Raw genomic sequence first — 24,871 nt, 5'->3', positions numbered from 1 at the left:
TTTTCATTTGCCTGGTCAACATCCTTGAAATCCTGACTGACACAAGAGCTAAGTGTAGTGAATGGAGAGGACAGATGATTGCAGGAAGGACTGAAGAAGGATATGGAAGGAAGAAGAGAGTGAAATAGATTAAAGAAAGTAAGAGAAATGTTCCCCAGACTTCAGTGACAGCAAATTCTGGGCAGAACATCTTTGACAACTGGCTAAACCAACCTAACTTTTGACATCCGTTGATACAGCAGTAGATGGATTAGAGGAATGTGAAGGCACATGGGAGAAAGAGAAGAGGGGTTGGGAGGAGGGAGGGAGTTTTAGTAGATTATTCAGCAGAAAATAGTGGGAGCAAAGGGAAGAGGGTGGTTGAGGTGAAGGGAGAAGGTGGTGGTGAGAATGTGAAGAGGGTAAGGGGTACGTGTAGAAGGGGTGGGCGAGGGGTAAGTGTAGCAAAATATGTAGACAGGACCAGGGAGAGGATACGTTATTGGGGAAGTAGCTAAGATAAGTTTCCAGATAGCAAGTGGCAACCACAAAGAAAAAGAAACCTGCGACCACAAGACAATGTGTTTGGCAAAGTATTTTGAGCTATATACCTATTTTGAGTGTTTTGCTTGCGTCCATACCCATTCCGAGTAGTATGCTTGCGTCTATGCTTATTCCGAGTATTTTGCGTGCTTAGCTATGCAATAGCCAATCAATTGATGAATTCGAATCAGTAACCATATTTGGGAATGTAGTACCCTGCTTTTAGGTATAAGTATGACCTTCGTAAACCGACAAATTGGGAGTTGGTTACCTTACGCCCGAAATGCGTGGGGCTGCGAACTCCTCTCTGAATAAAAACCGTTTCAGAGGTAAATTCGTGTCTCTGGTGTTTTTCCTCAACTGAGCAGGTTAATAATTTCAGGTTGACAGTGGAGATGGAAAGCAGAAAGGGAGAAACAGGAGGGTGTACAGGAGAAGGTGAAACAGAAGGAAGAGGTGAGAGGACATGGGCAGAGATAACACAGCAATGGAGAAAGCTGGGAGGAGGAAAGTAGGAACAAAGCCTCCATAGCAGGCATTGATGCAACCAGTCAGAATGCACTCCAGAACAAATCTCCCCAAACTCCTAATGAAGAATAGCCACTCGTGTACCTTCTTCATGATTGCTTCGAGGGTAGATGCTCTGAGATGTTGATGCCCTGGAAACTGAAGCTGTTCTTCATTTCCACTGCTGACCCCTGAATGAGGACTGATGTGTGTTCCCCTTCCTGAAGACAACAAACAATTCCTTAGTCTTGCTGATGTAGGGTGGAAGACTGTTATTTCACCATGAAACCGGCCCATCTATCTAGCTCCTGTACACCTCCTGAGTTTCATCTGAGATTCTGCCAACAGCAATGATGTCAGTGGCGGTCTTGTGAAAAGGGGAGAAAGATGCTTGCTGATAATAGTGTATTGATAAGTTGTCCATTTTACTAAAATGGAAATTGCCTATGGCTGTTGCTAATAGAGGAGAGGAGAAATGAAATGGTGGAGAGGGAAAGAGACTAGAGTGAGGTAGAGATTGAGAGGTGGAAGGGGTAAAGGGAGGCTAGAAGCAGGAATCCAGAGAGGAATGGAAGAAATTGGGAGAGGAAGGTAAGATGGAGGATGGAAATGGGTGGGAGAATGAGGGTGGGGTGGATGAAGGAGGATGAGGATAAAGGCAGAAGGGAGGATAAACATGAATGAGTGAGGAATATGTATAAAAAGGGAGGAATGAACAATTAAAAGAAAGGAAAGATGAAGGAGGATGAAAAAGATAGGTTACCAATTGCCTCTTATTGGACCATTGGCCCTATTTTTAAATATGGTTATCCTGTACAATGTGAGTACAGGCTGTCCAACAGCTGAGATAATTTTCACAATATTGGCCCCTGAGCTGCAGCAATTGAACTCCAGACATTGTGCCTAATCATTATGAAAGTATTTTGGAACTACCCCAGCAGAGAGCCTTCCTGTGGGACTATGGGGAATCTTTCACTACAAGCACAAGAAGCCACAACCACAATATATTCATACATTTGGAACAATTATTATTAATCCCGTTTCCTCTAATATTCCTTTCTTTGCACCTTGCTTTATCTTTCAACTTCTTTTTCTAGTTCTGATAAAATTAATTGCCCTGAAACATTCTGTTTCTTCCTACTGCTGCTACCAGACATTTTTTCCTCTGAGTGTATTTTTAATATATTTACATCTACGTAGAATAATGCCATTCAGCCCATCAATTCTATTCAGGTTCTGAGAGCATTTCCATCAGTGCTATCCCCCATAATCTATTTACAGTTGTTGCCTGTGTCTTGATTCTCCTGCCACTCACCTGTATAGGGGGCTATTTACTGTAGCCTGTTCACCTACCATGGATGTGGGACGAAACCGGAATACCCACAAGGGAGAATCTGCAGACAACACCCCTGGGCACTGAGGCTGCGAAGCAGTCACCATGCTGTCGGAAACGGTCATCTGCACACTTTAAGTTTCCATATCCTCTTCTCTTCAATACGTGCGCGCAACACAAATACGAAACATAACTGCGGACGGTGATGATCATACCAAGGGGCGTCGCTAATCGGGCTGTAGGGGGCGAAGCGAGGAATGTTTACAGAATTTCCACTCATTCACTTTCAGTTTTGTTTCTCATTTTAAACGGAGTTCCTGTTTCTCGGATATGGCCACTGATCTTTGATGACTCATTCTAAACTATTTTTGAAATGAGTTCCGAAGTATAATTCGAATATTCAAACTAATTTTGTGGCGTCCATCATTAAGGACCCCCGCCACCCAGGACGTGCCCGCTTCTCCTTGTTACCTTCAGGAGGGAGGTACGGAACACGCACACACCCCATTCAGGAACAGCTTCTTCCTCTCCGCCATTGAACCCTTGAGCGCTCCCGCACCGCTTTTCTAATTCTGTTTTTTCACAACTTATTTAACACTTGCTGGAATTCACAGTTTTTTTTCTGTATTTATCATGTTTTGCATTGTACTGCTGCCGCAAAGTTAACAAATTTCAGGTCAAATGCCGATGATATTCAACCCGATTCTGCTTTTTGCGATTCATTAGCTAGGTATCTTGATGAATGTACTAAAGTATTTTGATAATGTACAAAACATTAATATTTGAATATTCAAAAAATTGCGGTGCTTTGCACATCATCCCGAACGTCTACGGGCGAAAGCATGAGCGTAACGCTGGGTTTGTAACATCGCGAGTACTTTTCTACCCAGCAACTAGTGACGGAGGGAGCGGCGCGGCGTCTTATAGGCGCTCAGCCCAGATCCTTCCTGTTTTCAGTTACTTTGTGGTGGTTGTGTTTCAGGACTGGACTGCTTACGGTGAGCGGAGTTTCAGAAGATCTTACGACTGGGACTAAATCAGGTTTTCTAACGTACGTATGAATTATGCGTTTTTGAGGATATTTTGCAGTTATGATTCTAGCTGAACCCATAATTGATCTATTTAATATTACGAGGTCTACTAAGATTATTGATCGTGATGATGTGCTGTATCGTTCGTGCTTTATTGGGAATAGGTACTAACAAGACGTTGAGAGATGTTATTAGATCTGAAATGTCTGCAGATATCGGAGATGTAACAAATCGGAAAAATATTGGAAACACAGCAGATCAGGTCGCATCCATGGGGAGAGAAAGCAGAGGTAATATTTCAGGTTGCCGACCAGAAATGTTCCCTCATTTTCTCTTTCCACGATGACCTTCTGAGTGTTCACAACATCTACTTTTATGTGAGAGATTTTAAAAGGTTTGAACGTTGATTATGGTGGTGGAAGGATATGGAAGTACTGCACATTATGGCGGAAGCCCTTGGCCCAACCCACTATCTTAATTAGGCACCATGACGAACTTGAATATTTGATGGCTTCATATTTACGGTCAGTTATTTTTAGGTAACTCTTTATCTTAAAAATACTTTTGAGGCCTTCATTAAGTTGGTATACAGTTTTTGTAGTAATGGGCCTTTCTTCGGTGTGAAACCAAATCTGCTCTGGTATACTGTAATTCAGTTTTTTGAACATCTCCTTTACTGTTCGGATGGTTTGATGTGGTGCCCAGAACAGTTCTCCCACGTGTCGTAAAAGCAACGTTTTCTACATAAAGTTAACATAATGTCTCCGTTTTGAACTTATTTTGATAAAGGAGTTTGAGAGCTTCACGCATTTTATAAACACAACAGCAGCAATTTATGTTAATCTTTATAGCCAGATTGTCTGCACTTGGTACTTTGATAAAGAATATGATTATGCACTTCGGGTTATTCGATGTATGGATTCGAACGTTGATATCTGCTCATGTTGTGCACATTTGATAGCATCTAATGCCAATTGCAGCAAAGACATTTTGTTTAGAAGCAATTTCTTCTAATAGTTTTTTTGGCCTCAGTACCCATGTGTAGAACTCCTGAACGCTTAGTATACAGGATGTAAGATTTAAAAGTGAAACTGTGTTGGAATCACCTTTAATGTTTCTTCTGAGGGATTGTTCAACTGAGTTTACAATAATTGTTTTGCTCTGCCCTTTATAAGGAACACTTACTATCAGAGTCATAAGAGTCCATGGTATTACAAGAAAGATACTAGCATGAATAGACAATTGGCTGACTGGCAGGAGGCAAAGAGTTGGCATAAAGGGGGCCTTTTCGGGTAGGCTGCTGGTGACTAGTGGTGCTCTGCAGAGGTCTATATTGGGACTGCTTTTTATGTTATTGCAATGATTTAGAAGATGAAATTGATGGCTTTGTGGCTAATACTGTGGATGATGTAAAGATAAGTGGTAGGGCAGATAGTGTTGAGGAAGCAGGGAGTCTACAGAAGGACAGACAGATTGGGACAATGGGCAAAAAAGTGGCAGGTGGAGTATAGTGTATGGTCATGTACTTTGGTAGAAGGTATAAAAGCATAGACTATTTGGTAAATGGGGAAAAATTCAAAAATCAGAGGTGCAGAGGGAGTCCTGCAGGATTCCCTCAAGGTTAACTTGCAGGTTGAGTTGGTGGTAAGGAAGGCAAGTACAATATTTGCATTCATTTTAAGAGGACTAGAATATAAGAGAAAATATGTGATCCTGAGGCTTTATAACGCATTGGTCAGACTGGACAGAGTATTGTGAGCAATTTTGGACTCCTTATCAAAGAAAAGACGTGCTCCTCCAGAGGAGGTTCATGGGAATGAAAGGGTTAACATATGAGAAGCATGTACTTGATGGAGTTTAGCAGAATGAGGGGATGATCTCATTGAAACCTATTGAATATTGAAAGACTTAGATTGGAAGTGGAGAGGATGTTTCCTTTCATGAGTGAGCCTAGGACCAGAGGCCCCAGCCTCAGAATAAAGGGATGTCCATTTAGAACAGAGATGCAGAGAAATTTCTTTAGCCAGAGTGAAATGAATCTGTGGAATTCATTGTCACAGGTGGCTATGGAGGCCAGGTCATTGAGTATGTTTAAAATGGAGATAGGCTGATTAGTCAGGGTGTCAAATGTTACGAGGAGAAGGCATGGGAATGGGATTGAGAGGGATAATAAATTAGTCAAGATGAAATGGCAGAACAGACTTAATTGGCTGAATGTCTATGGTCAAACTGTTGGATCTCAGTGGATCGTGTAGTATTTGTGCAGGGAAATGGACAGTCGATGATTCGAGTCAAGACCATTCATTGGACTGAAGGATCCAGATAACGAGTGTTGACCTGAAAATCAACTGTCCATCTCCCTCCAGAGATCAAAGTCAAAGTGAAGTTATCAAAGTACCTATATGTTACCCTAGCAACATTCACCAAATACTGGAGGAACTCAGCAGATCAGGCGGCATCTGTGGGAGAGAGTAAACAGTTGACGTTTCGGGCCAAGACCCTTCTTCAGGACTGATATATACTATATGTTACCAAATACTACCTTCAGATTAATTTTCTTGAAGGTGTTTACAGGGAAAAAAAACATACCAAACAAAAACATGGAATACAGGAGGAATGGAGATATCAGTGGGACTGTGGTTGAGAGGGTGAGTCATTTCAAGTTCCTCTGTATACACATCACTGATGATCTCACCTGGACTGTACACAGCGGCTTTGTGGCAAAAAATGCACAACAGCGTCTCTTTCACTTCAGGCGACGGAAGAAGTTTGGCATGAGCCCCCAAATCCTCAAGACCTACAAGGGCACCATTGAGAGCATTCTCTCTGGCATTATCACCGCCTGGTACGGGAACTGCCTTGATCGCTGGGCATTGCAGAGTGGTATGGACAGCCTAGTGCATCTGTGGATGTGAACTTCCCTCCATTGAGGACTTTTATAGCAGCAGGTGCGTAAAGGAGGCCTGGAAGATAATCAGGAGCACCGGTCACCCCAACCATAAACTGTTTCAGCTGCTTCTGTCTGGCAAATGGTACCACAACATTGAAGCCAGGACCAACAGACTATGGAACAGCTTCTTTCTACAAGCCATTGGACATTGCGACAGAGTCATAGCACAAAGATTTTTACTCCCTTGTGTTGGTGGGACGGATGTAAGATTTAAATAATTAAATTCAATTCAACAATAGAATTTTATGAAAAATTATTTGTGAGTAGACAAAGGGTGACAAACAACTGACAGCTAATGTGCAAATGACAATTTGTGGAAGAAATGAGTTGTAAAGGATGCTTGAAAGTGAGTCTGTCAGTCATAGAATCAGTTCAGAGTTGTGGTGTTTGAAATTATCCTTGCTGAGACAGGAGTCTGATGGTCGTAGGGTAATAACTGTCCCTGAACTTGGTGGTGTGGGACCCAAGGCTTCTGTACCTCCTGTCCAACAATAGTATAGAAAAGACAATGGCCCGGTTGGTGGGGGTCTTTAATGATGGATGCTATTTTCCTGTAGCAGCATTCCATGTAAATGTACTCAGTGGTGGGAAGGGCTTTGACTGTGATGGACTGGCCTGTATTCATTACTTTCTTTAACCTTCACCATTCCTGGGCACAACTGTTTCCATGCTGAGCCGTGATGCAACTAGTCGGGATACTTTATACTGTGCATCTGTAGAAGATCATCGGAATTTGTTGTGACATGCCAAAAATGCATAAACTTCTAAGAAAGTAAAGGCACTGTTGTGCCTTCTTTGTGAAAACACTTAGGTGCTGGTTCCAGCAAATATTCTCTGATATATTAACACCAAGAAACTTAAAAGTTACTGTCTTCTCCACTCCCATTCCACAAATAAGCGTCATCCTCCTGCAGTTGTTCAGCTCTTAGGTTTTGCTGATGCTGACTGAGAGACTAGTGTTGTGGCATAACTCCACCAGATTTTCAGTCTCTCTAAGATTCATCAGAATCTTTGATTTGACCAACAATAGTGGTGTTAGAAGGTATGTGCTGTGTATTTAATATTTCAGTAATATTTGAGTAATACGTTGATAGAGCATTCTTTGTTTAAATAATTCATTACCGGTTGTATGTGAAGGTACGTAACTAGTATACGTCATCATGCCACCATGATATGTGCGTGCTTCACTTAAAGTAAACACAAAGATTCACTTTAGGTGCGTTATTTTGGACTCCCTTGTTTTAATTTCAGTTAGTTTTTATGTTTTATGTTATAAAACATAACAGTATGCATTTTAAGTTGTAGTGAAGGAAGTGGGGTATGGACAAAAGGATGCAGATAATTCTAAACGTAACATTTCATTTATTACATCTTTTAGTTAAATGATTTTGCTTTATTTTAAAATGTTTTTTGTGAATTTTACAATTCAATTCTCTTTCAGTTTCAAAACATAGTGTGTGTGTGTGTGTGTGTGTGTGTGTGTGTGTGTGTGTGTGTGTGTGTGTGCACGTGCGCGTGCCCTTAACTCCTAGAGTTGTTGGGGCGCCGTCATGACAAGCTTACAAGCTCTTTGCACCCATCTTTTTGGTGATTGCTCATCGTACGGTGTGTCTTGTGCATCTGAAACCTGGTGGAGCCCATCCCTCTCCAGTTTTTTTTTTACAAGGTCGAGTTGCTAGCCACTCAACCCAGGCACGGGTGGAGAGCATGCAAGGAAGCCGGCCAGGTTCGAACTCGGGACCTCTTGCGCCAAAGTCCAGCGCTGATGTCACTACGCCACCAGCTGGCCATAGTATTATAAAGCAAGGCAAATAAGTCTCCAAACTGACTGGGTAACCAGCTAGAGCTAGTTAAGTGAAGCACGGTATATATAATGGTACAGATATGATGGACTTTAAATCTCTGAACTTAATGAAAAGCACTGTGTGTATTTGCATTGGGTTTCTACAGTAAGCTACTAGTGACGATAGACTTAAAATATTTAAGGTGATGAATATATGTAAGACAAGCAAGCCAAGTGAGGTGACATGTTGCAGCTTTCGTCTATTAAGACCACATCTGCCTGCGGTTACATGAACTTTGGTTTGGAGATGATGAGGTGGGATCAGAGATTCTGATCCTATGATGAGAATGAGAAAGTTCCAGGAAACATTGCACACTCCTTTGGTTAATTACTGTATATTTTATCAGTCAAGGGGATAAGAAAGTATGCCTATGAGTTGGGACAGGTGTGAGGATCCAGGAGTTAGTGTTTGAAGAGTCTCAGTTCCTGCACTTGTACGATGGATACAATATTCTTGCAGTCTCTGCAGATAGAGCAGACATTGTAGATGGATGAGCAAACTGCCCCCAAAATCCACTCTAATGCCTTTGCCCATCTTCTGAATATTTCCTTGTAGCATATCTTAGTTTTGAGAAATACTTACAATGCATTTTATTTTGATGTCTTGTTGACCTCTGCAAACTTACAAACGAATCTGTAATATATAATAATGTGGACAAAAATATACATGGTCTGAGAGGGATCTTGGGTGCAGATCCGTGGCTTCCCGAAAGTAAATGGGGTAGAAGAGAAGTTATCTGGGGTGCTTGCCTTCATTTGTTGGGGTGTTGAGTATAAGAGCTGGTAAGTCGTATTGCAGTTGTATAAATATGCAGTTATATATGGTTGGGTTACAGGAGAGGTTAAACAAATTCTGTTAGTCTTCTTTGCAGCATCAGGGCTGAGGGGCAACCCAAGAGAAATCTATGAAGTTATGAAAGGCGTGTATCAATGGGTAATGAAAATCCTTGACCCAGGGTTGAAGTTAGAAATAACAGAGGGCATAGCTTTAAGGTGCAAGGTGGAAAGCTTAAAGGAGATTTACAAGGAAAATATTTTACACCGAGAGTGGTAGATGCCTGGAACATGCAAAGTGGTGGAAACAGATACATTAAGATCTGTGAGGCAGTTAGGTGGGCATATGAACAGGCAGGAAATGAGAGATGCAGAACGTGTGCAGGTAGATGTGATTAGTTTGGATGAGTATTATGGTCAGCATAGACATCGTGAACCAAGGGGCCTATTCTTGTGCTCTACCTTTCTATGTTCTGTGTTCTGTACATCTGATAGTCCTGTATCTAAATTTTTTTTGTATATGAATGTATAGAAGCAAATATTAGAATTGAACACTTGAACATTATTATTTTGCTCTGACCATTTGGAAGATGCTTTAAATGCTCAGTTTACTCTCTTCTAACCAATCGTTAATTTCTTTTCAGGATGATGTACATCTCAGCACTGGTGTGTTCCTTGTTGCTTGTTCCTGTTGGTAAGTTATTCTCTGGATGAGGGTAATTGATGCTGGATGCTTCAGTAGCCTCCTCACATTGCTGTATTACTACTCAAGACTACATTTCTTCAGCATGGAACACAGGGCAAAGAACTGTACAGGCCCATTAGCCCATGATGATATGCTGACGTTTTAACCTATTCCAAGACCGAAACATCGACAGCGCTTCTCACTATAGATGCTGCCTGGTCTGCTGTGTTCCACCAGCATTTTGTGTGTGCTGTTGTTTGAATTTCCAGCATCTGCAGATTTCCTCATGTTTGCCAAGATTAATCTGTTCTTTCTCACCCACATTGTCCTGTGCGTTCCATGCACTTAAAATTCTCTGTGCTTAATTAAAAAGCACCTCAGACGTAACCCTATACTTTCATCCAATCACTTCTTGAACTCAATCCCTTGACTAACGAAGACCAACACATCATAGACCACCTCACCTCAACTTGTGTGGCAACTTTGAAGGATCTATGGATATGGATCACAAGATCCTTCTGTTCCTCCACACTGCCAAAAATCCTTCCATTAACCTTATACTTTGCTTTCAAGTTCGATCTTCCAAAGTTGAACTTCATCTGCCACCTCTCAGCCCAGCTTTGCATTGTATCGATTTCCCATTGTAACCTGTGACAGCTTCCTACACCATATGTAACTCCACCAACTTAACATACTGTTCCGATTCCACATCTAAGTCGTTTTTATAAATAATGAAGAACAGAGGTCCCAGATCAGATCCCTGTGGAATACCATTAGTCACGGATCTACAGGCAGAATACACTCTATATACTGTCATCTTCTGCCTTCTGTGGACAAGCCAATTCCAAATCCATGCAGCCAAGATTCCCTGAATCCCATGCTCCTGACTTTCTGAGTGACCTTACCATGGGAAGTCTTGTTGAATGCATTACTAAAATCCATATACGCTGCTCTGACTTCAGCAGTTAGTTTTGTCACTGACTCAAAGTCAATCAAGCTCACAAAACATGACATGTTCCTCACAAAACCATGCTAATTATGATTAATCAGGCTGTGTTTCTCCAAGTGCTTATAAATCCTCTCCAAAAGTTTACCCATCACTGATGTAAAATCACTGTTCTATAATTCCCAGGGTCATCTTCATTACTTTCCTTGAACAAAGGAATAACATTTGTCATACTCCAATCTTCCAGCATTACTCCTGAGGCCAGTGAGGAAGCAAAGATTGTCACATACAGTAATATTGAAGATCGTTTCTAAGACCTTTAATTTTTGCCAAAGAGGCAACATCATTTTGCCAAAGGTGGCATTGAAAGGTCCAGGGCATGGATTCAAATTCTGTCAATGTGTGAAAATTTGAGTTGGAGTTTAAAGAGATGTGTGGTTTTGTTTCTACCTAATAGACTGTTGTTTGTGATTATGATACAGCATTATCTTTAGCAGTTCATTTTCCATTTGTCAACTTATGGGGTCAACTGGGTCAATTTATATTGAGGCTGTGGTAGAAATCCTTGTTAAAGTTAGCAGTTTAACATGACGATTATTAGTTTTATTGCTATTTTTAAAAGTGGTCAATTGTAATTCCAACCATATAGGACAACAGGTTATGTTCTTGTACTGCATATTTTCCAACTCTTTCTGAATCCAACACTCAAACCCATAGGGAATTTACTAAACCTCAAGAAATCTGGTCATGATTTAAAACAAATTGCAAAATATACAACAATGCAAAGCCATGTTATTAACAAACTGAAAATACAGAATATTGACCAGTTCAATTTTTATTATAACCTGTTATTATTTGTGACATAGAAATGAAAGGAAAGGATGTGGACAGCCAAGTGAATTGAAATTGTGGATTTGTGTTCCTTTTCAGACAAACCGATTGGGTGAAGTTTTAAATTGTAAGCACAAGGACATGGGCTCAAAGTCAGTAGAGTCCTAGAATTTCCAGATCAGATTCCAATCATGCCATGAGGTTTTGTAATTCTTATCCAACTTTTGTTGAAGCAGAGAGATGATTTTGTGCGAGTTAAATCTGCTGGGAGCAGTGTTCTTCTGTAGTGTAGAATACATCCTGTAAATTATAAATGTAAGTGCAACAGTGTAATGGTAAAACCCAGCAAAGTACATACTAATATTTAGACAAGGTGTTGGAAGGATACAATTAACTTTTTAAAAGATAAATGGAATCAATCAAATTGGAGAAACTGGGAAATTCTGCAGATCATCCTTGTCCATTGCCCAAGTTCTTGAAGTGAGATGAATATCAGGCAAGGAATTTTCTGAAAGCAATTTGTAAATGAAAAATGTACCTTTTTTAGACTTGTGTTAACAATAGAAAAGCTGATCAGCTCAAATGTAAGTGAACATTTGAATTTTTTTCATGAATATTTTGTTTATAACTACATTATTTCTATCCTTTATTCAGATGCATTCAAAGTTGCGTGTGAGCACGAACCAGCTGCAGAAATTGGAAAAGATATCACGTTCAAATGTACATTTGATTGCAATGGTCATTGTACTCCAGCAGTGAAATGGGAGAAGAAAGCTGGCTCTGAAATTTTGTATGAGTACAAAGAAAGTAAAAGTGATTTCAGCAACCAGCATGCCAACTACTCAAAAAGAATTCAAGTTGATGAAAATTCAATTAATAACGGCAAAGCATTTCTTACATTGAAGAAGGTTCATCTTTGGGATGAAGGAGATTACTCGTTCTTTGTTAGCACTGATGGTGGATATAAAGAAGTATCTGTTCATCTGTCTGTTTGGGGTATGCCACCTATCTTGTTCTGCTCTCAGTGAGGGTGAAATCCACTTAAATTTCATTTTTTAAAATTGTAATGAAAATAGTGGCAAGAAATAAAAGGGTTATGTTTTACTGACTAACACTACCTTTTACAGAAGGCAGCAGCCTAAAAATATGGTGTTGCATTAAAGCTCATTGTAACAAAGTCTCTGAATTTGATATAGGGCGACTTGGCCAGAATTGTCAGTTGAAGGTCAGTGTGATTTTTCCTGGAAATAGTACCAAATGCAATTTACTCCTTGTTAAATCAATTTCCAATTGCACAGTGTTGGGGAAAAAATAGCAGCACTCTGCTGTTAGGCTCCTGGCAATTAAAAAAGACATCACTTGTAGCAGTAAATCACATTTTTCCTGAGTTCATCAATGCCATCATTGGGTATATTCAAGGTAGAGGTCGATAGATTAGTCAGGGCATGAAGGGATACAGGGGAATAGATCTGCTATGATGGAATGGTGGAGCTGACTTGATGTCCTATTTCTACTCCTATATCTTATGGGTCTTATCATCGAGACAGATGCAGTGGCATTATTGCTGACAGCTAATCAAGTCCTGATTATGAAAGATGTAGTTAGTAGATCTGTTGCAGGTCAAGTGATTAAACCAATCTGACCTTGTTGTAACCAGTCTCTTTGTTGCTGATGCAGTTTATAAACTGTTGTTAAAAAGCCCTGTGTTCAGATTGAGGACACCATTATGTTGCATGTTCCGTAATTCTGTAACAATTAAATTGGGCAGCCTTAACACAGTTCAAGCAAAACACACAAAATGCTGGAGAAACCCAGCAGGCCAGGCAGCATCTACAGAAAAGCGTATGGTCGATGTTTCGGGCCCAGACCCTTTAATCCTGATGAAGGATCTGGCCCCGAAATGTCAACTGTACTCTTTTTTTTCCATAGATGCTGCCTGGCCTGCTGAGTTCCTCCAGCATTGTGTGTGATGCTTGGATTTCCAGCATCTGCAGATTGTCTGGTATTTGTGTTACCACCGTTCAAATCTGTCGAGTTGTAGGCACTGTCAGCTTTCGGAGTGCTACGATTGTGTTCCACCAGAATCAGTAACATTGTATTTTAACCTAAGGACCAACCTATGTTCAGTGAGTGATGTATATGGACGTCCCAGAATATTACTAGGTAGAGCTCAAAAGGAAACATTCATCAGATGAAAATGCAAAATAGGAATGTGGGCTAAGTCCTATGCTATAGACAGTACTACGTATCATTTGATAGAACACAGTTACATCTCTTCAGACACAGTTGGACAGGTGCACAGATCGGAAAGGTTTAGAAGTTTATGGGCCAAAGACAAGAAAACAGGATTAGTTTGGATGGAGCACATTGGTCAGCATATAGCAGTGGGGCTGAATGGTCTGTTCCTGTGCTTTGTAACTTTATGTTTCTTGGATTAGTAAAAATCTTTGTAGTTTTACATCATGAATATCACCATCCTTAATGATTCTTCTCTGCCTCCTCTTGAGGTCTTTACCATCTGTAAAATAGTCTTCAGTTGTTTTCATTCATTTCTTCATTCAATTAAGTCGATGGGTAAGGATGGTGATTATGCCATATCCCAGGCTATCTACCACAGCTGAGGGCAAAATGGAGAGACCTTTGCAGAAATTACACCCTATCATTTTTAGGTAATAAAGTGACAAATATTTCCCTATAGTCTGGACAGAATAAGAACAATCACATAATTCTGTGAAGCTTATGACTCTTCTCTAATACCTTGGCATTAGTAGCATTTCTACATGGAAACACACTTAGAAATAGTTTTATGAGTAAAAATAGAACTATATTTTGGTTTGATGGCAATGGATGGAAAACCAAAAATGTTAAACAATATACAGAGAGCTAAGGCTTTTAGCTAAAGGTGTGAAAATGCAATGTTTGATGCTACAGCAGTAGCAGATCAGATATGAAGTGAAGACAAAGATGGAATTCTGCCCAGTGGCTGTTATATTTATTTATAACACCATCACTCCTGTGCCTTTTATAGAACAGCTATTGTTAGTCTCTAGTCCCAAAGGAATGGTGGTTAAATCATTCACTGGCTTGACTGGAGTCCGCATGGCACCAACTATTCCCTGGCACTACATCTAGTGACTATTACTGATTTGTATATTGTATAACACCCATTTCTATTTGAACTGACCATTTAGTATGGCTGCTTGACGAGGAGCCTAGATCAGATGTCCCTTGAATATCTCATGAGTGGTCCTGGCTCAAATACATCGAACACTCTTCTTATAACTCATGGCTATTTTCTTCAGTAGAACCTGACAAGTGAAACTTCCAAGTTAATTTCATTGATCCAAACTATTACAAGGGATGAAGTGTAGCTTAATGTATATTCTAAACTGGAATCTGCATTCTTAGTTGGCAAGATAATTTTTTCCTGTGTGTGCTGAATGCATTGGGTCACTTCAGCACAGAAGAGTGTGGAGGATTATGCACCAATGAAGGTGCTTGTTCAGTCTTCGATTCACGTGTTATAAGAAGGAAGCTAAGATGTGCAGGTTATTTTCAATTGTAGCCCAGTTTATTTAATGGCTCTACCAAGAAAATCTACCTGAGAATGTGTGTGGAATCAATATAGAAAAAGTGCAGTCTTTCTTATTTATAAACTTTATATACCCATGATGCTCATGGAAACAATGTGTTTATGAAAACAAAGTAAGCCAATGGAAAGAAGTCAGACCATTGTCTTATTTTGTTGCACATTTTGGGTAACTTTCAACTCATTCCAATAGATACTTATTTTCTCCAAAATATACAGTGCACTCTTGACTATCAGCTAAGTATAGAGAGTATCTTAAATATGTAATTTTGCAGAGGATTATTGCTTTTCTGAAAACTAACATTTTGTATTGAAGCATTTCAGTAGGATTCGTGTTCTTGTTGACTAGCTGTAATTTGTGTTACTTTTACTCTTGGTAGCTAGTACAGATGGCATCCATGTTTTCTGGGATTCCAATTCAAATGTGCTGTCATGCCGGTCTTCAGGGTGGTACCCTGCTCCAGACGTTATGTGGAAGGACAAGCATGGGAATGCATTGCCAGCGGATGATGAAATAAAATTGAGAGAAAGTGATGGATATTTCAACGTGACGAATGATTTGAAAATAATTGACAAAATGAATCACTACATCTGCTCCAAGATGCATAAATGGATGGCGGAGCCTAAGCAGACTCGAGTGATATTTTCAGGTAGGTTTATTTCTAAAGTTGTTACTTTAGAAAGTGTTAAATGAACATAATGAGGAGTAAGTCGGTACATCTTATAAAACTATGTAGTGGATTCTAGTTACTTGGGCTTTCGGTTAACTGGGGTGTCTGCTTAGTTAGGACTACTATTAAGACCAAAAACTAAGAAAATAGCCAAATACCCTTTGTTTATTTGTGACACCATGCCCCTTAATTAGGACAGGATACTTGCTGAACAGGTTCTAAATAGCACTTGTGTGGTTGTTAGACACTTTATCATGCTTAGTGTGAACTGTTTTTAAATAGCGTCAGTTGCGCGCATCTGTGTTCAAAAGTCAGTGACTTTTGTCACTAATGGCTGTCGAGAAATAAGCAGTCAGGCAATTCAGAACTGTTTCGGTCACTGAGCCATCAAGCAAGAAATGGCGGGAGTGAAAAATGAAATTATTTCATTACTTCAAGTTAGGAAATACTGAGAATTTGTAGGTATGGGCAGACATCTTGAATGTTACAATGCAAATGAAGTTTTGGAGTGTCCATTCATCAAAAGGCAGTTCATTATTCTGCACTGATTTTGTTCATTGCATACACTGAATGAATTCCTCTGTTGGTAACTATTAAGAACCAATATAGAGTTTTATAGTACTGTAGTAGCATTGGTAGTCTTCCAGTTTGTTCTGTATTTCAGTTAAATACATACTTTGTTACTCAGTTTGTGTTTTTTACACCTTTTTAATGATTTCCATGAAACCTTGGCTAATTGGGACAGCAGGTTAATTGGGCTAAAATATACTGATCCTGATGTGCCTCAATTAATGGAATCCATTGTACAAGGAGAAAGAAAGGAAGAACAAAAAGAGTAGAAACTGAGCAAGGCTGAAAATAGAGGAAATCTGGAAATATCTTAACGAGGCAGGAAACATCTTTAAATAATGTTGTGTTATTTAAGCATAACCTTTTACTACAATCACTAGAAATTTAATTCCATAGATTTTTAAATCAGAAGTTAAAGCCCAACTTGAAATGTTAAGAAAAGGGCAAATTAAATAATGCTTATTAAGATTTAAGTGATAGTATTGGGAGAATTCTTGATAATTTCATAAATAACGGGATTAATGTTTAATTACAATAGTTACTTAATGTCAGTGCAGAGCTGGCTTAAGTTCAAGTAAATCATAGAAACATAGAAACATAGAAAATAGGTGCAGGAGTAGGCCATTTGGCCCTTCGAGCCAGCACCGCCATTCAGTATGATCATGGCTGATCATCCAACTCAGAACCCTGTACCTGCTTTCTCTCCATACCCCCGATCCCTTTAGCCACAAGGGCCATATCTAACTCCTTCTTAAATATAGCCAATGACCCAGCCTCAACTGTTTCCTGTGACAGAGAATTCCACAGATTCACCACTCGGAAAAACAGCACAGTATTATTGAACATAGTTGTAATTTTGTGTGGAGTATATTAGTGTTTGTTTCCAGGTTACATTGCATTGCGTTACATCAGGAATTTTGTAGCCAGACTTTCTGTTGGAATTTGAACTTGTAGGTTAATATTGCAATGTCATTTTCCAGTGTTGTAACTTGATTTGTCCAAAATGACCTTCCTCATTCATTCTCAGATATTCCAGCTTTTACCATTGCTGATTGCTTCATGCCTCTGTTACACACTCAGTTTTTGTTCTTTTCCAGTTTCCTACATAGCAATCTGGACGCTGTCTTCCATTTCTGGCGGGTGAACACGATTGACAGAAGCACACTTTATAAATTTAGCTATGGTTCAGGCTTTATGAAGCTCTTGAGTGACCTGAAGAGAAAATATTTTCTAGGACATCATTCTTGTGAATATGCCAGTAACCTCAGAGGTTTAAATCAGGGTATGTTAGCACAGTAAGTGCAGCTTCAGTGAGCGTCACTACAACGTTCACGATTAGATAATCTTAGAAATTTGTTATAATGCTGTTATTGAAGGTCTTCTGATACGCAGTGTTGGTTGGAACTAAAACAGAAAACTGGATCAAAACTACAATACGGGGGTGGCTAGAATGTGAGAACACAAAGGAGATACCATCCAGTAGAACAGCCTAGGTCAGGCTTATGGTCAGACAAAAGAAAATGAGCCAATATCCCATAGGGTTTACCTGGCCTGATTTTATATGGATAAAGTGAGTTACCCGATTTCTAGTCTGCACATGCCCAAATAGAAGATGAGGTGTCGCTCCCCAATCATGAATTGGGTTACTTTGAGCAGAAGACTTTGTTACCTCTTCCTAACTGCACCCATTGAATCATATCCTTGGATCAACCCTGGACTCCTCTTATCCTAAATACTCCCTTTGTTCTATTCATCCCTCTGTCACTTCTCCCATACCTTGATACCAAACTGTTGTCTCCTTTCCATTATCAACAAAGGGTCTTCACAATTATATATTAATCATGTTTCCACTTTTCTGATCTGCAGCACATTTCTGGCACTTGCTCTTTTTATTTTGTTTTGATTTAGAAAGTTTATTTGTTATTTCTAATTATAATTTTAAAACTAGATTTTATTACATGCTGAAAATAAACTTGCGCTCTCTAATTGTTTTGGAGGAGGAACATCAAGAAGCAAGAAGTACATTCAGATTAATTTATTTATCACATGTACTTTGAAGCATACAGTGAAATTTGTCATTTGTGCTAACAACCAACACAACTCAAGAGTGTGCTGAGGCAGCCCACAAGTGTTGCCACACATTCCGGCACCAACATAGTATGTCCGCTGTGATCAGCGGAACAACCCAAGCAACAACACCACCAGCAACAAAGCAAAAAAACACAGCAAGAGAAGTCCCTTTCTCAACTAACAATCTACACACACATAGAGGCCTCCAACCCCAGGACTGGCCACCTCTGAGCCTCTGACCCCAGTCCTTGGCCATGAACACTCAGAAGGCATAGACATTGTGCCTCTAACCTCCGGCGCCGAGCCTAGACTCACAGATGTTGAGCCACTGACTTCGGAACACGCTGATCGAGGGGCTTCAGATTTCAGGGCTTCAAACTTCATGCCCCAATCTTTGGACTCGCTGACTTTGCTCTTTGAACTTTGATATTGTTCCCAGGATTCTCCAATCATGTGGGACCTTCATCTCTGAGCATAGACCTCCAGACTTGAGTGGACTTCCGAACCCGGGGCTTGACGGCCTAGGGACCAGCCAACCACAGTCCTTGACCTTGGGGATAGCTGATCTTCGTCCTCAGCGCGTCAGCCTGGACTATGACCACCAACTCCTGCCCTCACTCTTCATTTACAGGCCCTAACCTTTATCTCCCCGGCATCTATGTCCCGAAACCCAAACCTGACATGTAGTTCTTCAGTGTCCCCAAAACCATTCTTAAGAACCTCAAAGAAATGTCTGAGCCACAACTTGACAGACATCATAGCTTGGCACCATTTGGACTTGAAGTACACGAAATTAAGCATATATAGAACTTCAAGTAAATACAAATGAACCTACTTTGGTAGGATAATTCCACTTGAATATTGTACTGAAGAGATGTATTAACTAAGTTTGGCATAATTGTAGGTCATGAGAAACTTTAGAAATTGTTAGTAATGCAGAATGACTGACAACTGTTTTTTTGTTTTTCACTAACCAAATGGTTTTCATCACTGAGAATTTTAAGGTAACGATTTTGTTGGTAGGAATGCAGAAAACTGAGGAAATGCACAGAGTAAAATTGAGTTCAACTGTTGTAATGTGCTTTAGAATGATCAATGCTTATTTTAAACATGGATATCTAAGGCTAAATAAGAGATACAGAATTACAATCAATTTAAGATTATTTCATTATGATAGCCCAGCTTATGTTTACACAGTATTAGCAGAATAAATGTTGACTTTTGTTCTTATTTGTATTTTTCAGATGGAAATCACCTTATCAGTGTGGATAATGGAGAGAAGCCATCAGATTTATAATTGAAAAGATGTGTTTCTCTAAACAGTCATTATACTCTCCAGCAAAGCTTCCGCAATTTATTGCTTCTTACCGTAAATGCCAATCTATAAACCAAGAATTTGGCCCTAACTTCTTAAGTTAAAGTTCTTAAAGTTAGTTGTTAGCTGAGCAACTTTGGTCTTCAACCTATCATTGATGTTTCCTTCTCTCCACCCTGTCTGCCCCTTCCTTCTCTCCACTCTCTGCCTAGTTTCTTATTTTTTCTGGTTTTGGAACCTTGATAGGGATGGCTGATCATGTCTGATATTATGTGACTTATTATTTTCACATTTCTGGTTTTGTTTTGGTTTAAAACCATGTGCAGCTTTGTTAATCAAAATGGCTAGTCTCTAATATGTTGTGGTTAAACTAATGATAGTTTCCTTGCTGAGTTTTATGGCTAGCATAGCAAGTAGCATAGTGGTTGTTGCAGCATTGAAGTAAGGGATTGAAGAATTACCTCTGCTAGTGGAAGTGGTGGATGTGGGTTTGATTTGAATATCTAGGTGAATTTTGGGTATGTATATAGATGGGAGGTATATGGAGGGTCGTGGTCCGGTGCACATTGATGGGACTAGGCAGAATAATTTGGTGTGGTCTAGATCGGCTGAAGGATAGGTTCCTGTGCTGTAGTGTTCTGTAGGCGATTGTAATTACCGTAGATTCCGGACTACAGAGCGCACCTGATTAAAAGCCACTGGCTCTTAATTTTAGAAATAAAATCAATTTTTTAATTGTAAAGGCCGCACCGCTACTTTTAAATATACATATGTATCGGTAACACAAGTTACGTTGCATATACTTTTTTACTGAACAGCACGAACAACATTCCAATATCTCCTAGCGACTGGTAAAAATATATATACTGCAGCCTACCAGGAAAAGTTATTGATCGCCTTTAACTTAAAAGCAGCGTTTTCGCTCGGGTCTGACACGCGCGCGTAACGCGATCGGGTCTAATCGGGTCTGATGCGCTCGGGTCTGACGCGCTCGCGTAACGCGATCGGGTCTAATCGGGTCTGATGCGCTCGGGTCTGACGCGCTCGCGTAACGCGATCGTGTCTAATCGGGTCTGATGCGCTCGGGTCTGACGCGCTCGGGTCTTGCTTTTCTTCGAGTGTTTTCCATGTTGATGAGGGTGAGTACAAATGACTGATTTACAATAATTTAATTGTGAAAGTGCGCTTGATTTATCGTACAATTTCATTGGACCTCTGTGAACTACTCATCAATTTTATTGGTCTACTGTTACGAGGCAAAATGTTTACGAGGCGGCATGAAAAAAAACCATGTATTAGCCGCTCTGGATTAAAGGCCGCAGAGTTTAAAGCTGTTCAAAATGTGGGGAAAAAGTAGCGGCTTATAATCCGGAATCTACAGTAACCAAAATTACAGCAATGTGATTGTATCTTCCTGGCAGATGAAAGCAAAAAGAAAGAGGTGATAGATTTTCAAAAAGACCACTCATATGAATCATTGAAATTTCAAGGATTCCATGCGTTTGGTCCCTAAAGTGGGGTAGATTTCTCAGGTTGGACCAACTCGTGTGAAGCATGTATTGTGATTTGTGTATATGTAAGGACTTAACTTTTAAGAGCAAGTAAAAATACTGCTAGGTGGTAGATAAATTAGAACTGTGAGGCTCAAGCTATATATGTATTAAGAAACTTGTATAGACTACTACACAAGTATGGAGGAATTTAAGGTGGGGGGGATAAGTGGGAGGCAGGGTTTAAGGGATTACCTAACATAGCCAAAAGGCCTGTACTGTGCTGTACTACAATTACTGATTTTCAAAGAAAGTTAATTGTGCAGTTATTTGCAAAGATCCTGTTTGTGAAATTTTTTTTCAGCAATTTGAATAAAAACATTCATTTTAATTCCCTTCCTCTTTCCCTGTGTGTGTGATTTATTATTTGAATTACTATTGATAGGATTGTGAAATGAATTATACAAGGATGAGATGTTACTTTGTTTAATGTCTTCAATTACATGAAAATCTCCAGGTTCAAATGCAAAACTCCCATGTATTAAGAGAGAGAATTTTGAAAAGGCAAGTTGCACACCACCCTGATGATTTAATTCCTATATATCATTGCAAAGGCTAGGTTCTGGAATGATCAATATCTAGAGCATGCACTGAGATTTTCTTGCTTTAGGAAGCAGTACATAAGTACATTCTTAATGTTGTAGAATGAGCATGTATACGTGAATGCCCATAAATCCATTATGCAGTTTTCTGGAGGATGTTCCTGCCTGCAACCTCCTTGGCCAGCATATACCCTAACTAGAATCCTGGCGAGAGTACCTTCTCAAAAGTAGTGTTGCAGTAAATGTTGATTTTTGTCACCAATGCCTTCATCGTATAAATGGATTAAAAAAAAACCATCAGAATCTGATCATCATCTCCATTATTTGATAGTTATAGTAGGCCACTTTGAAATGGAATTACATTTGTTCTTAACAAGAGAAGCATCTTAGTGAACACTTAGAACCAGGGAACAATGTTAAGTAGGCACTGAATAACGAGCTAAAATAAAAAGTCAAAGAATGCCACTGCAGGAAAACTTACTTTGCAAACCAAATTTTCTATCACTGAGATTGACATTCAGGTTGTAGAAGACAGGCAGAAAAAAATCCAAGGACATTGAGAGAGCCAGCCATTGGTTTCTATAACACAGCCGTGAAGAAAAGGACTGCAGCTGTGTTCTTATAACTGTAATTCAACTCCTGAAGACTTAAGCAATGCTCAAATTCATTCTGAGTATATTGCCATTGTATTTCACCCCATGGATGATCCTGAACGACTGCTGCTGTCCATAATTGACATCACGGTTACATGGAGCCAGTAGTTAAATAAATGACAGGATCATGAAATGTTTTCACCATTGCAAGGGAAATCCCCGACCTAGAATCTGCTCAAGTATAAGCTCAATCTGGCCTGATTACAGCCAAACTATCTGTCTTTTATAGAATACTTAAAGGATTCTCTACATAACCAACAGGATGCAGAGAGAGTAAAATGGAAGGAAAATACTTATGAATAATAGATTTTGTTACTGATCAAAGTTAATAAGTGGATGAATTTGACTCGTGAACTCTTGGGTCTCTTGATATAAACTCGAGCTGAATAGAGTCCTAGGTCACAGTGCATTTTATAAATCACAAGGAATTCTGGATTTATAGCATGTTCCAGGTGAATAACCAGCAATGTATTATTTTACATGTTACAGAAAGCTCCCATTGGATTTTAAAGAATGTCAGCATTCTAGCCTGTTTCAGGAAGAAGGAAATAATCCAGCCATCTCCTTAGTAACAAGGGATATCCTTTAGGGCACTGGCCATCACTGCAGATTAACATTTTCCAGTTCACACCCCAAAGGGGAAAAATGACCCAGGCTGGGAACTTCGCAATTATTTGGCATGCGACATGGAAAACAAACAGTGAATGCTGCTTTCTCCAACCAATAAATAAAAAGGATTTAATTACCTTTTATCTCTTAGATTGTATCTAATCACTTCCAAAGTCAACCTGGTTCCTGATTCTGTTTCTTCCTCAATTCAAGTAAATTACATTTTAACAAGACTCGGCTGTAGAATAATATAAAATCTAAATATTGGTCTTCGAAGTTGAAAGTAAATTTGTTAATGAAATACATTCATGTTACCATTTACAACCCTGAGATTCATTTTCTTGCAGCTGTACCCGGAATGTCCATCGAATAATAACCAAAATAGAAACAGTATAAGATTGCACCAAATTGGCCATTCAACCAATGTGCAAAAGACAATGAAGGGTGCAAATGTAAAAAGAAAGAATAAATCATGATAATAAAAAAAGGCAATAAATATTGGGAATGTGAGATGACAAGTCATGAAAACGTGTCATTGACACATTTCAATGATGGGGCAAGTGAAGTTATTTCCCTTGGTTCAAGGGGTGGTTGAGGAGTAATAGCTGTACCTGAACCTGGTGATGTGAGTCCTGAGGTATCTTCTACCTGATGGCAGCAGCAAGAAGACAGCATGTCCTGGGTGGTGGATAAATCAAGCAATTTTACATCGAGATTTATAGTAAGTATAACTTCTTTCAACTGTGCATTCATTGATTCAACTCTCAGCTGTTCTTAAATTTAACCCAGTATTCTACCTTGGCTGTGCAAACCAGTGTTCTCCTGCCTCCTCCAGTTTAATAAGATGTCATCTGATGAAAGGTGACCAAGTTTACCACTCTGTCAGGAAAGATGAAGACAGAAACATTTCAAGAATTGATTTATACATTGGTTTGCTGGATGTGGCCCAAGGCATTCACAACTGCAGATACAAAATTACTTTTTTTTTGTAGACCATGAGAAATTGCATACTTACCAGAGCAAATGATGATAATGGAAACAAATTAGATTGGAAACCTCTCTATCAGAGTGTATGGATGCAAATTTCCTGTCTCTGCTTGTCATGCTACTTACTCTCAGTGGCCGGTTTGTTAGGTACACCGGTACCCCTGCTCGTTAATGTAAATATCAGCCAACTGTGGCAGCCACTTAGTGCACAAAAGCATGCAGACAAGGTCAAGGTGTTCAGTTGTTGCTCAGACCAACATCAAAATGGGGAAGTGATATAATCTAAGTGATTCTGTTCATAGAATGATTGTTTGTGCCAGGTGAGATACTTCGAATATCTCAGTAACTAACTGCTGACCTCCTGGGATTTTCATGCACGCAGGCTCTTAGAGTTTTAAAGTTCAATGTTTACAGAGAATGGTGCAAAAAAAAAACTATAACATTTTTTAAAAAACAGTGAGGGGAGTTCTGTGGGCAAAAATGCCTTGCTAATGAGTGAGGTCAGAGGAGAATGGCCAGACTGGTTCAAATTGATGGGAAGGTGACAGTAACTCAAATAACTCAAAGTGGTGTGCAGAAGAGCATCTCTGAACACACAACAAGCCAAACTTTGAAGTGAATGGGCTGTAGCAACAGAAGACCATGGACATTCAATCAACGGCCACTCTATTAGACACCTCTTGTACCAATAAATTGACCACTGAGTGTATATCTATATTATAGTGTCTTAGCCATGCCTGAATCCCCTGCGCATCAAACACCCACTTACGCTATTTCTGTGTTTATGCAAATTTTTATCGTGCTCACATCCTTGTTACCTCTCCTGAGATTCCACAACTCACCTGTACACCAGGAGCAGGTACACAGAAATCATTTAACCTAACAAGCAACAC

General features: G+C 39.6%; 1 protein-coding gene across 1 annotated transcript; it reads left to right on the top strand.

Moving 5' to 3' along the window:
• Positions 1 to 2,902: 2,902 nt before the first annotated feature.
• LOC140727729 (butyrophilin subfamily 1 member A1-like) lies at positions 2,903 to 21,523 on the top strand. The gene is made up of 6 exons (XM_073045433.1): positions 2,903 to 3,092; positions 3,345 to 3,413; positions 9,605 to 9,654; positions 12,077 to 12,418; positions 15,392 to 15,661; positions 19,567 to 21,523. The coding sequence occupies exons 3-6, from the start codon at positions 9,606 to 9,608 to the stop codon at positions 19,617 to 19,619; spliced, it is 714 nt and encodes a 237-aa protein (XP_072901534.1). The 5' UTR covers positions 2,903 to 3,092; positions 3,345 to 3,413; position 9,605; the 3' UTR covers positions 19,620 to 21,523.
• The last annotated feature ends 3,348 nt before the right edge of the window (positions 21,524 to 24,871 follow it).

Source organism: Hemitrygon akajei, chromosome 5, assembly GCF_048418815.1.
Source record: "Hemitrygon akajei chromosome 5, sHemAka1.3, whole genome shotgun sequence".
Taxonomy (NCBI): domain Eukaryota; kingdom Metazoa; phylum Chordata; class Chondrichthyes; order Myliobatiformes; family Dasyatidae; genus Hemitrygon; species Hemitrygon akajei.
Note: the sequence above shows the minus strand (reverse complement) of the source record. Positions and strands in the feature narration are given on the sequence as shown.